Source organism: Echinops telfairi, unplaced genomic scaffold (assembly GCF_000313985.2).
Source record: "Echinops telfairi isolate 266 unplaced genomic scaffold, ASM31398v2 ScPeMD7_7469;HRSCAF=8507_1, whole genome shotgun sequence".
NCBI lineage: Eukaryota > Metazoa > Chordata > Mammalia > Afrosoricida > Tenrecidae > Echinops > Echinops telfairi.
Window position 1 is genome coordinate 87540165 of NW_022111373.1, and position 13190 is coordinate 87553354.

Consider the following 13190-nt stretch of genomic DNA (forward strand, 5'->3'; position numbering starts at 1 on the left):
CTAGAAACCCCTCCCTCGCTAGGTTGTCCATCTGTTCTCAATAACAATTCATTCGAGTCTAACTCCTTTATGGAAATATTCTTCAATTGATCAAAAGGTTTAAAAATGTATTTCTTTCAAATGCCCACTCAATCTCAGATTTCTCAAATATTGATTTCTTCTACTTCCACTCTTTGCAGCTCCTATCCTGTTTCACAGGCTGTCTTCTGAAAATTATACAGAAGCCCTTTCAAAGGCACCTTGCCTAACTTCCTACCTTCCCCAATAGAAGTGGCTTCTGACTTATCATATCTCTTCCATAGGTCTGTTATTGAAAAGCAAAATGTCTTCTTAATCTTTTGAGACCCTTCCTCTGTTCTGATTTTCAATTTGAGCAACGCGGTAGATGTGAGACTGCAAATAAAACCTTGACATTCACAAGACTGGCATCCCCATCCCAAACCTGAACCCTGCCACCCCCTCTTTTTAATAGCTAAGGAGTATCCTTTTCAGGCCTGAAACTGAACTCACTCTTGTGGTTCAAATTTCAGCCAAACTATATAAAGATATCTATACGGTGAACAGTAATATCAGGGAGGAATGAACTCCTTAGCATAAGCAACCATTTGAGATCAAAAGGGCAGCATTTGCCCAAGGACAAGGCACAGAAGTCAGGAAGTAGTAGGGAAGGAGGAGGAAGGGAAGGAGGAAACAGGAAGGATGTGGGATAAGTGATGTTTTATTGTGGAGATCGAAATCAATGACATGAAACAATATGTATGAGTTGTTTAATATTAAAACTGATTTGCTCTCTAAAATTCCACTCATTTCATGATAAAAAACATTTCCCTTAATACAAGGAACCAAATAGTATCCTTTTTGAGAGAGTTTCATTGGAAGAGCTTTAAAAAATACCCCAAGGCCTAGGCTGCAACCCATACCAATTGAATCAGAACCTCTAAGGGTGGAACTCAAGTATCAATACTCCTTTAAAGTTCTCCAAGCGAATCCAGTGGGCAGCTAAAGTTGGAATCGTTGTTTTATGCCCATAAGCTTCTTGGGTAGTGTGTCTGGGAATACCTTGGGCATGTGGTGGTGCTTTTAAAAGTTCCGATTTCTAGGCTTTGCTTCCCAGGGAGTTTTGGGTTTTGAGGGCTGAGAGCATCCCATGAGATTCTGATATACACGATCTCAGGATTGCCTTTGAAGAAACAGTGCTTTAGGTAATGGGGAGTTCGTGGAAGTTTTAAGCAAGGCTTTGAACCGGTTCAGCTTGGTTCCACCCACTGCAGAGAATTTGCCTTTCTACTCCAGATATGCTGAATTAGGATCTATAGTTTCACAAGGTCACCAGCTGATTCTTATGTATTATTAAACTATCGATTGTGATCCAGTATATCAGATGTGGAAGTGTAAAATCTCAGAAGGTGGCTCAGCTGGCTGAAAACCCCGATTTTAAAGCCCCCAAATACCATGATTGGAGGAAAGTTTTAAGAGGATTAGTCTGGAACTAATGTATAAGCTGAAAAAAGAAGAGAGACTGCAGGCAAAAGGACAACTTGGGAAATACTGCCATCGTTGGTGGCTCCAGGGGATAAAATTTTGAAATAAGATGGTGGTCACAGAAATGGGGTAAAATGAGGCATACAATAGGCACTGTGGAGGATGAAAGACTGTAGGGCCTAGTACCCGCTGGGCTATGGGGCAGAGGAGAATGGATGATTTTTAGTCTTAGTGGCTAAAGAATACACAGGAGACTTGGCATCTTTTGGTTTCGAATATCCTGTCTCTCATCCCCCTATCCCCTTTATTTGAATTCAATTAAATTGAACTAATTTACTCTGTATCTACAGCTCCAAAAACTAAGTTGATATTTTTCAGTGTGACTTTCTAGAGTGGTTCATTAGTTTGGAAACATTTATTTGCTAAATCAGTCCTTCTATGTAAAGACTCAGACATTTTATCATAACAAGGGTCGATTTCACAAATAAATTTATTTGTTTCTATGTATGTGTATATAAACAAGCAATTAAATGCTTTTCATGAGATTTTCACTTATTTTCCATTATGTTTTGTAGAGCAATGGAAATAAATCGGGTGCCATTATAGTTACTGCGCTGGACATGTACTTCATATAGATATATTTCTGGAATGAGACAATTAAATTATCAAAGACTAGAAGTTTAAGGAATTATTTCTAAAAAGTGATCTCAATGGCAAGTTTATTTAATTGTCCAATATACTACCACCCAGCAGATGTTATGGCGAGAGTTTTAGCAAATAACCCTAATTAAGTCTAATTATTTTACGCGTAATTATAAAATACACACTGCCCACTGGTTCATTGTCACAATGAACCGCTATTCTTTTGAAGCTGATGTTCAGCTATGCTCTTCAAGTTCACTGTTATTTAAAGACAAACAAATTGATTTCAGAATTACAAACCAGAAAAAATTAAGAATAAAATGTAATAGAAATGTCATAAAGTGTAAGCCAGCCTCTCGATTCTTACTCATCTGTAGCAAGGCATTTTTATCATAGACGTACTGGTGGGGAGCTCTAACCTCACAAAGAAACATGTTGTCTGTGCTACGGGTTGTTGGAGAAGGTTCTACCCTCTTGTCTTGGGAGCCCAATCTGAGAGAGAGGGTCAGGGGTGGAGCCCCTGGCTGTTGAGTAGTAGTGGGCAGAGGGAAGTGGACCGCTGAGAAGCAAGGAGGCAGACAGGACATTGAACTTGTGCAGTCCCGTTCCATGCCTCCTGAGAATTTGCATTTCCACTCCAGGATCCTGAGTCAGAATCTATAGAATTTAACAGGATTCCCGGAGATATTTCTGGGCACAGAAAGATTATATGGAAAAGGGAATTGCTCGGCAGGGGATCCAGCCAGACCGAAGGTTCAAATGAAGTGGTGGCAGGGATGACCACGGCCACCATTCGCTGCCACGGGCTGTCATTCTCTCATCACCTCTCATTCTGCGTCATCGCTTCCTGAGTTTAACTGGGAATGTTGCTACTGTATCAAGACACCAGTAACACACTAAGAACCCAACCCTACTGCCATCTGCAGCATCAGCCTCTTGTTGCTCTTGTTAGGTGCCATTGAATCAGTGACCGTACGGACAGAAGGACAAAGCACGGCCTGGCCCTGCACCCTCCTTATGAGGGTCCTTGTGTCCTGTAGATGGTCTCTGAGACTATAAATCTTTATGAGAGCAGACAGCCCCCTCTCCCTCCCAGGAGCTGCTGGTGGGTTTAAACGCTGACCTTGCTGTAGGAGCCCAAACTCCTTGTATCAAAAAAAGCTTCCTTTAATATAAGGTTGGACAGTGTTAATCTTAACGAAGACCTCAGATGTCCATATAAAGCATCCCTGAACTGAGTGCTAAGGGTGTAAAGATAAATGAAACCCACTCTTAAGGCTCGTGCACTTCAGAGGATAGTGACGATGAATATTCCTAATGTTGTGTTAGATTTAATTTTCTCTCTAATTGGGACATCTATGAAGAAGACTAACAAGGTGAAAGTCATTAGAACTGTTCACAACATAAAAAGGTGAAACATAAAAAGGCAACGGGAGGTCCCTTGTCTAGAATCCCTATCAAGTTTCATTCAACTGCTAATAATAGCACCTTCTTTGGGGTGTCTATGTGTGGCCGAAGAGGTGTGTCATTGTTCTAATTTCACTGCGAACTCATGCAGTGTTTTATGCTACAGTTTTTCATCTTTTTGACAACCCAATTATTCCTCCTCTGTCAGTGGGAGGCCCTCAGGTGAGCTCCCGTGTCCCTTTGACATGACCCCATTTGTCCTGGATGTCTTCCTTGCTTTGTGGCACAACAAAACATCCCTGGCTCTCTTGAATTTCTCATCCCAGATGTAGATGCAACAGTTTCTCCTTATCGCCCTGTTACCTTATAGAGGACAATGTATCCAGCTGCAGAACCTTTATTTCAACTGTGGTAAATTAAACAGATACCCTTTTAAACATATGCTATTCATTATCATTAATTATGTTCATCATATTGTGCAACCACTGGGGGTGAATCAGAACCTTGCCACTACCTCCAGAGCTGCTTATGGATTCTAAGGCAACAGCATCAGCACCACAGAGAGACCACTGTCTGCTCAATTCTTCCTTCCAGACCAGAGAAAGGCATTGGTCCATTGGTGGATTGACCAAATGCCTCTCTCCTCCCCCCAGTACTCTCCCCTTTCATTAGATTCCTCTTCTGTCGTCAGATAAAACCAGTTGCCATCAAGTAGAATCCAACTTTGGGGACTCCATGTGTGTCAGTATGCTGAAAGGATACAACCTTTCTTGATTTTAAATCAGGCCTGAAAAAAGGGCATCATGCTTGGTAGAGAGGCATCGAAACAAGAATAAGACCCTCAGTGAGATTAATTGACCCAGTGTCTGCAACATGGGGCACACCTAGCACAACAATTGTGGCCAGTCTTTTGTTCTGCTGTGCATAGGGTGGCTATGCATCCAAATTGACTGGACAGAATTTAACAGCATGTGTGTCAGAATAGAACCATAGTGCATATGTTTTTCAATGGCTGATTTTTTTTCCAGAAGTAGATCTCCAGACCTTTCTTCCACAGCACTGCTGGGTATACAAGATCTGCCTGTCTCTCAGCTAGCAGTTGAGTTGTTAGCTGCTAGCATCACCCAGGCACTCCCCACCTTCAGATACTAGTAACTAAATTGGCTACAGCCAAGTGCTAACCAGATTACGGGTTCTGTTTCTTTATGAGTATATTCATACAGGAAACATTCTGTTCCATGGTTGCAAATCTCATCCTTAATATGAGCTACCACCTCCCAAACACTGGGAACTGGGAGTTGTTAGAAAGTACAGGGAGCTATTCTGTGTATGACTCTGGGCAGAACAAGTCACACGATGAAATTCGATTGCAGATGAGTCCAGGGAATTGTTCTCCCATCCTCGTCGTTGAGGCACAGCATATACTCTTTGCACAGGCATACTGTGCCTGTCACAATGTGGTTAATAGGGAGTGTCACAAATGCAAAACAATTTTGACAGGAAGGGGACCTAAAGAACATAGGAAGGCATAGGATGTCTGCTAACCACAGGCTTGTTTTACTAACAGCAGAGACACTTCTGGCCAGTTATGGCTGCCTCTGCCTATGAATCGAAAGCTGAGGAAGTTGGCTTAGTGATCATCAAGCTCGTGTTGCTGTCAGCCCTGAACCTCAGCCCACTCAACCAATCACTGTCTGTTCTACATCAATCCTATGAGGGGCTGGGAAATGGGCATTAGCTCAGTGTTCTCATCAGCTGATTTGCAAAAGTTAGATTGTCAGGCCTTTCCTCCTAGTTCATCCTAGACTGGAAGCTCTGCTGACCACAATTCAGCTTGAGAGCAACATACAAGCCTCCACTGGAGGATAGGCAAGCGCATTGTCTGGGCCACCTACATGGAAGATGAGAACTATACTGCTAAACCCCCAATCTGTGTATCACCTCCATAAATACTGCTGCTCCAGACCAAGTGGGGAAAGGAAGAGTTACTAATTGAACTGTCAGTCTCTGCTTTCTGTTCTCCTCCTCACGCCCCTGCCGTGCAACCTCATGGCAAACAAAACAAGGGAACAGGCCAGACATGAAGGAGACTAGGAAAAAGATGAGCAGAAACATCAAATAGGAATCAAATTTTTAAAAAATGAAACTGTAGAAATCAGAAGAGAAGGCAAGGAGAGAAAAGACATATTTATATGATCAGGAAAATAATTTCTGCAATAAGTCTGTTGTTTTCAATCTCTAGGCTGTTCAGCACAGATCTGAGAGTCGCTACAGAAAACTATTAGACAATTCAGATTCTTCTTGTGAACCTAGAATGTTCTTGTGAACCTAGAATTAGTTTTTGAGATTTAAATCATCAAACTTCTTGCCTGGTGTGTATTTTCTCATACCTCAATTATGTAAATAAAGACTATAGGATTCTACCGAGATCAATACAGAACACTGGAAGGATGAAGCAGAATGACTTAGAAGTCGTTTGATTTAACCCTCTCACTGTTGTACGCGGAATTCAGCAGACTTGTCCAATGGCCCGCAGTCTGTAGTAGAACTAGGTCCAAAGATATCTAACATATGATCCAGGCTGATTTATCCAAAGAAAATGTTTCCAAGCGTACATTTTTTCAAGTCCTCGCATCTCTGTATTATGTTAAGTTATTCAAGAAAAGGCCTTTTGATGGTTGTCTTAGTTATGTAGTACTATGAACACAGAGTGACACAAGTGGGTGGCTTTAACATACAGAAACTTATTTTCTCACAGTTTAGAAGTCTCGAAGCCCCAATTCAGGGTGCCAATTCTAGGACAATCTTTCCTCTCTGTCAGCTCTTGAGAAATGTCATTGTGTCTTTGAGCTTCTTCTGCTCCTGGGCAATCTTCAGGTGGTTTGGCATCTCTCTTCCCCCACCTCTGGTTCTTCACTTGCTTGTTTAATCTTTTTTTAAATCTCAAAGGAGATTGACTCAAAATATACCCCACACTCATCCTGCCTCATTAAACCAAACCAAACCAAACATGACAACTCATTCCCAAAAGGGATTATAACCCTAGGCCTAGAGGCTAGGATTTACAACATATATATATATATATATGTTGGGGTGGGGCAGGTGTTGCATAATTCAATCCATAACAATCAATATCCTTCTGGGAAATCACAGCCTTGACAATTCCCCAGAGCACAATGTAAATCAAAGTAAACAAGACCAATTCCAACCAATTATTCCAAACAATAATTTTTATTTTGAAAAATACTTGATGGATTCGTGTTTTTTAAAAATTATTTTAATATATACTGACTGCAATAAATCCTTGATTTCTTACATTATGTTCTGAGGAATTTTCTAGGCTGGGCTTTGTAAAAGGAATCCTGGTGGCAAAATGGATCAAGAAACAGAGCAGTCAGTGGTTTGAACCCACCAGGTGCTCAGCAGCAGAAGATGAGGCAATCTATTTCCTTAAAGACCTGCAACCTTGGAAACCCTAGGAAGTAGTACTGCTCTGTACTACCGGGTCTCACTGTGAGTCTGAATCTACTCAGTGGTAGTGGGGTAATAGTTTTAAAAATAAATGTATGTTGACAATTTAACTTTCTAATGTCTTATTTATGGTAACACTAATCTGTGCTTAGTCCTAGCTGTCAGACACATGGCCCACTGCCATCAAGTCAATTACAGTTCATAGTGACCCTATCTTTGGTTTGTGAGGCTGTAAATCTTTATGGGAGCACAAAGCCTCCTCTTTTCCACACCACAGTGAAAGGGTTAAATTGGATGATTTCTGAGTCTACTGGCTTCATCTTCCCAGTATTCTGTGTGGAGTGGTTGCTGAGATTGAACTGTAACCCTTGTGATTAGTAATCCATTGCTTACCTGACAGCATCACCAGGGCTTGCTCTTTTTTACTGTCTGCTAGAAGGTCTTCTAAGGGCTTGATGAATGTTAACTTACGCAATCTTCACATGACCATTGAATTTGATCCCCACGCTTATTAACTCTGTTTTTGTGATTAGGCAAATTAAGCACAGAGGAAAAATATGATTGATAATTGCTAGGGATAGGATAAGAAAGAAGAAGCAATGATACTCCTAAGATTTTAACATTGCTGGTCAGATATCAAAGACTTTCTTACTTAATCAGTGAACTATACTGCCACTCCACATCCTGTGAAACCATCTGCACTTAATACATACACGGAGCCCTGGGAGGAGTAAAGCTAGGATCTCTCTAGGTCTGATCTAACAGGGTCAATGCTATTTCCCATCGCACGCAACTGCCTTTCCCATCGTCGTATTTGAGCCTCATGTTTAAGATCTGGAGAGAATCCTTCGATGTGTTTTACTTTCTTCAGTGGCCACTAACAGAATGTGGCCATGTCTACGAAAGATCAGTGGGAAGAAGATAGACTTCATCCCCACAGTGTCAGCAGAGGAAATGAAATCCTAAAGGCTAACCCACAAGCATAAACTCCCAGGAGTCACTAGAGGATGTCAGCTGGTCTGGGTCACCCCTACCCTGTGTGCTGCGCTCTGGAGGTCATGCGGTCAATGCAACAGGCACTAGACGGGGAATGAGATTGATTATCATCTTGGAGCAGCCTCTCACAGGGTGGCATCTGTGTGCTCAGCAAAAACCTCCAAACTCACTGTCATTGAGTTGATTCCAACTCACGTGTCAGGGTAGAACTGCCCTGTGACTTTACAAGACTATAACTCTTTGTGAGAGTAGGAAGCTGCATTGGAGCTGGCTGATGGTTGTGAACTGCTGACCTTGTGGTTAGCAGCCCAATTCTTAACCACTATAGCCCCAGGGCTGGGCATAGTGCTCCTTTCATCCTCTAAAGCACCTTGTGAGTGGGCGTGACAGTTTACAAATGAGGGAACAGACATTCGGAAAGTTAAGTAATTCCAACAAGGTCACAAAAACTAGTATTCAGCCCAGGTTGGCCTGACTTCAAAGTCTCTACTCTTACTCCACCAAGTTGTCTCTCTAGTTACCTAAATGCTCTGACCTGAAGATGCCTCAAATACACTCAAAATCAGAACTCTGGATGACAAATATGCAAATCAGTACTGTGGGTGCCTTGGTGTCCCAAGGATTCTTTCCAGGGAAGTGGTCTCAGATGTCACTTTAGGAAGGAATTCCGAAGAGGGGGGGAAAATCACTCTCTCCACCTCTCGCTCCCACCATGGCGTCAAACAGAGCAACGCAATGCCACGTTGGCGCCTCACAAATTTGGCTTTCCTCATTTAGATTGAAGAGAGAATTCCACTGCTTAAAAAAAAAAGGGAAACTACTCTATCAAGCGATCTTTTAGGGGCGTCTTAACTTTAATATCCAGAAGAGAATCAAAGTAGTGAAGATATAAAACCTTCAGTAAATCAAGCCAGGCAGACGAGGTTCTGGACTCATTTTGTCCACAAAACACTTGGTGCCTTGGAAAGAAAAGAGTATGCTTGAACATCTGCTGATCTAAGCACAATCTGATGATGTGTTTTGATTGTGCCTTTGAAGACACGCTTCTTACCCAGGGTCAAATAGTGATGAACACTCTGAATTGTCTTCCCTTGCAATCACCATCCCTTGACTTGGTCAGGGATGAAAGGTACACAGCATTTGTTAACTTGTTTAATCCTAATTTTTTTGGTTTTTCTCTTCCTCTCTACTTCTCTTTCTTAATCTTCTGTTTACTGGGTTCTTCCCCTGCCCTGTCTCCCCTTCGCTGACCCCAAAGCTAGGTGGCAGATGCACAAGAAGTGGTCTGGGTTGGTCAGAAATGAGTAAATCCATTTACACCTTTGAGTCCTGTCTTTCCCTACCTGTATTTCTACAGGACTAAACATTGGCATCTACATGCCTGGTGGGATGGCATCCTAATGGATGCAGAGAATGCCAAGATTTATTTCTTTCAATCCCCATAGCTCATAGCCCTTTAATCAAAGATAGCACATGCAGAAGGGAAAATAGCTAATGGAAGTCCATGTGCTAACCATGGTGGCAGTGATACCTTCACAATGAACCAAAACACATTGATCGAGGAAACTTCACACAGCATCAAATTTGCTCTTTTTACATGCTCCTGTCAATAACTTTTGATAAACATACAGAGTTGTAAAGCCATCGCCACAATCAGATTTCAGAATCCCTTTATTCCCCACCTAAGTCCCTTAGACTGATTTTCAGATACTGTCAATTTCTACCCTCAGTCCTAGGCAAGCACTAACTCTAGATTTTTTTTTTCTCCTGGATATTTTATAGAAACAAAGTCATGTAATGTGGCGGGGTGGGGTGACATCTTGGGGGGATTTGGTGCTGTTTTAAGGTTCGGCTATGTGGCGTCATGTATCGGGACTTCATTCCTAGTCACATAACATCCTTTTGCGTAGCGGCACTACGTCAATTAGTTCTGTAATTTAGAGATTCAATTCCTTAATATCTCAGAGACTCATTCATAGAACAAAGATACTAATATCTCCCTCTGAGAATCGTTCGACATAGGGCCAAGGAGACACTCGGGAATTCATTCATTTTCCCTGCATTCCCTAAGGACTTTTGCTTTTCCAAAAAATTACCCCTGAATCTAAGTTTAAACGGCATCCTACAGCCTTCCTACCAGCTATCATATCAAGCTTGAAATGGGAGACCATTTAACCAGCATTTTCAGAAACAGAATTCCACCAAGAGGAATCACAACTGTCATTAATGGAGCCCAGATGGTGAGGACTTAAGGGATTTCTTCCAACTATATTGCTGTCATTTTTCATAAAGAAGGTTATGTTGTACTTAATTACAATTTTAAAGAGTGAAATGTGTCAAATTTTACCCTAGAACATTTAATGGAGTTGGTCCAACTTTTCAGAGTGAGTTCATATTTCCCCCCACCCATTCTTATAAACCTGCTCTCATTAACACGAACCTTCAGATATGGAGGAATCAAGGGGCCAAGAAGTCAGAGCTAAATAAACTCCAACACAAGACCTCAAAACTCTCCTTAAACCAATAGTTTCAGACTCTTCATTTCCTGAGCCATTGAGCGAGCTTGAATTTTAAGTGTGTGGCAAAATAGATGGCCTTGAAGCACTGGTTTGCTTCTCTAACCCACCATCTCTGCTTAGGGCATGTCATCAATTTGAGTCCCAACTTACTGGAAATCCTGGATGTAACTCTTGGGATGTAAAGTTGATGAAGATTCTACCCCCTTCACCTGAAGTGTAAAGTTTTCTCTTCTAAGTTTCGTCTTCTTTTGGATGGAGTATATACTTCTCTACAGTTTTAATCCAGCATTGCATATTTCTATTTCTCCTTTCTAGTTTTTTTCCCCCTTTAATCACAGCTGCATTTCATCCCTGAATTCCCTTCTACTTCCACCTCAAGTGCCAGTACGCTTCCCAATCTATTTCCTGTTCCTACAGTTTAACTACTAAAAATAGAAAAGTGTAAGGCTCCTTAATATTGTTTCTTTTAAAAGAATTGATTGGGAGCATATTTTGTTTTTCTCTCACTTTAAGGAGATTAGTATAGAGTATCTTAATTCTTAACATGAAATACATTGTCAAATGTAAACTAGTTATTAGGAGAGGTAACAAAGGGCTTTGTCATCTTTACATACTGTTCATAATCCTTGTGCGTATTAATGGCATTAAGTGCCATACTTCCAACTGACTAATTTGAAATTATTTTATGATACAGTCATGTTCACAGATATAAACAGATGAGCGATAAATACAGAAAACTTATATTGAGAATTTACATTAATGTATTTGTATAAGGTTTTCTGTGTTTCCTTGCTGTCAGTTCTTATCTTAAAAGGAGGCACTGTTCACAAAATCATGGTTAATTTTCCTCCCAAAATTGAGAGATTAGGAAGAAGGGAATAGAGTATCAAAAGTTAAGTTTCTACTCACTAGGTTATCACCAAAAATAGGTTTAGGAATCCATAATTCTGATAAAAGTAAATGAAAATAATTGCAGGGGGGCCAACATCAGCTAATGTTTAATTAGATTTGTGAATTTCTCCAATTTTTTGTTTGTTTTTTCTTTAATGTTAAACTTTCTTTTCAAAGTGGGACAGTGAAGAGAGAAGTTATAGCCAAGGCTTTATTTTAAGGGTTTTATTTTAAGCAGTATCCAAGGAATTTATCTAATGGTATAAATAGTTATTCTTGGATTTAACAAATATTTTTTTCTCTCTACTGAAGAGCCTTTTTGTTTAGCAGTACATGACAAAATTATCTTGAAGCTCAATGGTTTAACTTCAGTTAAACATTCGTTTAACTTCGTCCAACATTCAGCAAAGAATGGAAAGCCAAAAGTACAGTGTATGCAAAACATGTTGAAAGTTCATTTAAAAGAAAATCATTACATGTCTAAAGTCATCAAAATCTATGCAGAATAGGATAATGACTTATGCCTTCGGCTAGTGATTTGGCACATAGTTTGAATTTACGCAGGGCGATCAGTTAAAACCTTAAATTTGCAGAAACCTGATTTTAAAAAAAAGCTACCACTTACTAAAAAGAAATGTTTTTTGCAGAAACCCACCAAGAGATTTTCGCCACTATAAAGATCGGCCAACATCCACACCTTATTTATCTTAATTACTAAATACTGCCAGGAGTCTCCTACCCTGAGATGGCCGCAAGTTTTTGATGTGCCTGGCGGGCCATTTCACAGCCTTTGGTTCTTGTCTTGTGCATTTCCTCCCGGAGTGAGGGGCAGCTGACAGAGACATCCCCGATAGAAATGACCAGCTCTCGGTACAGGGCCACTTGCGTATTGAACTCTTGGACAAGCTGCAAAAGAAGGAAAATTCTTTCACCAAACTCTTCCCATCAGAAAGTTGATTATTTCAGTGTGCATACCCAGGGCCCTTCACCCATTCCCCAAACCTCAAAGAAGCGAACAAAGTGCTCGGCCCCCTGCTCTCTTTCTCCAAGACAGGAGTTGATGCTGCATGGCAGCGAGCCTGGCGATGGCGGCTCTAGGTCTACCCCTACTTTTCCACTCGCAGGTTTCGAAAAGCCTGGGCATATTGGCAGTTAACCTGCCACTCCCAGGGGTCTAGAGAAAGATCCTGGGGCTCTTGTTAGAGACCTTCTCCTCTACTCCTTGGAGAGATTGCACATGGATCTGAAGTTGGGTGGGAATGAGCAACAGGGGACCCTCAGAGGCCAATCATTCCCCTCTCGCCGGGCCACTGAACAGCTCTGGCTTCCCAGGCTGACCGGTAGACCTGCCGCCGTCTGGGAGGCAGCACCTTAGTCCTCACTGCGGCGCCCAGCGAGCAGGGTTTGGGTTTGTTTGCTACAGTCTCCCCCACAAAGGCAGCACCCCACCCCTCCCTTCCCCAGTGAGTGAGACAGTTCACCGTGACCTTTGCTTCCACCATTCTCTGAAAGGGGAGACGCCCGACTTGCGGTCGTTGACCCCCAAGACCCTCACCATGGCACTTGCCTGCCCGCGGGGCCATTACGACCTGGGTGTCACCCTGAATTTGGAGGACTCCACATTTAAAAATAGTGCCTGAACACGTGATCGGCATGGAGGAGCCGAAGGGATGGGGGGTGGGGGAGTGGTTGGCACTCCAGCAAACGCTTACGGTACACAACTCCCCCACCCCTGTCCAAGAGAGGCAAAAAAACCCAAAACAAAACAACAACAAAAAAGAG

The 13190-nt window shown here is 41.8% G+C and overlaps 1 protein-coding gene across 1 annotated transcript in view; it reads right to left on the reverse strand.

The window, feature by feature from the left end:
* LOC101662332 (regulator of G protein signaling 7 binding protein) overlaps positions 1 to 12306 on the reverse strand; it is a 133676-nt gene extending 121370 nt beyond the window's left edge. Inside the window, exon 1 of the mRNA XM_045285134.1 lies at positions 12148 to 12306. Within this exon, the coding sequence (XP_045141069.1) occupies positions 12148 to 12218 (71 nt within the window). The 5' untranslated portion in view covers positions 12219 to 12306. The remainder of the gene's footprint in view (positions 1 to 12147) is intronic.
* Positions 12307 to 13190: the final 884 nt, after the last annotated feature.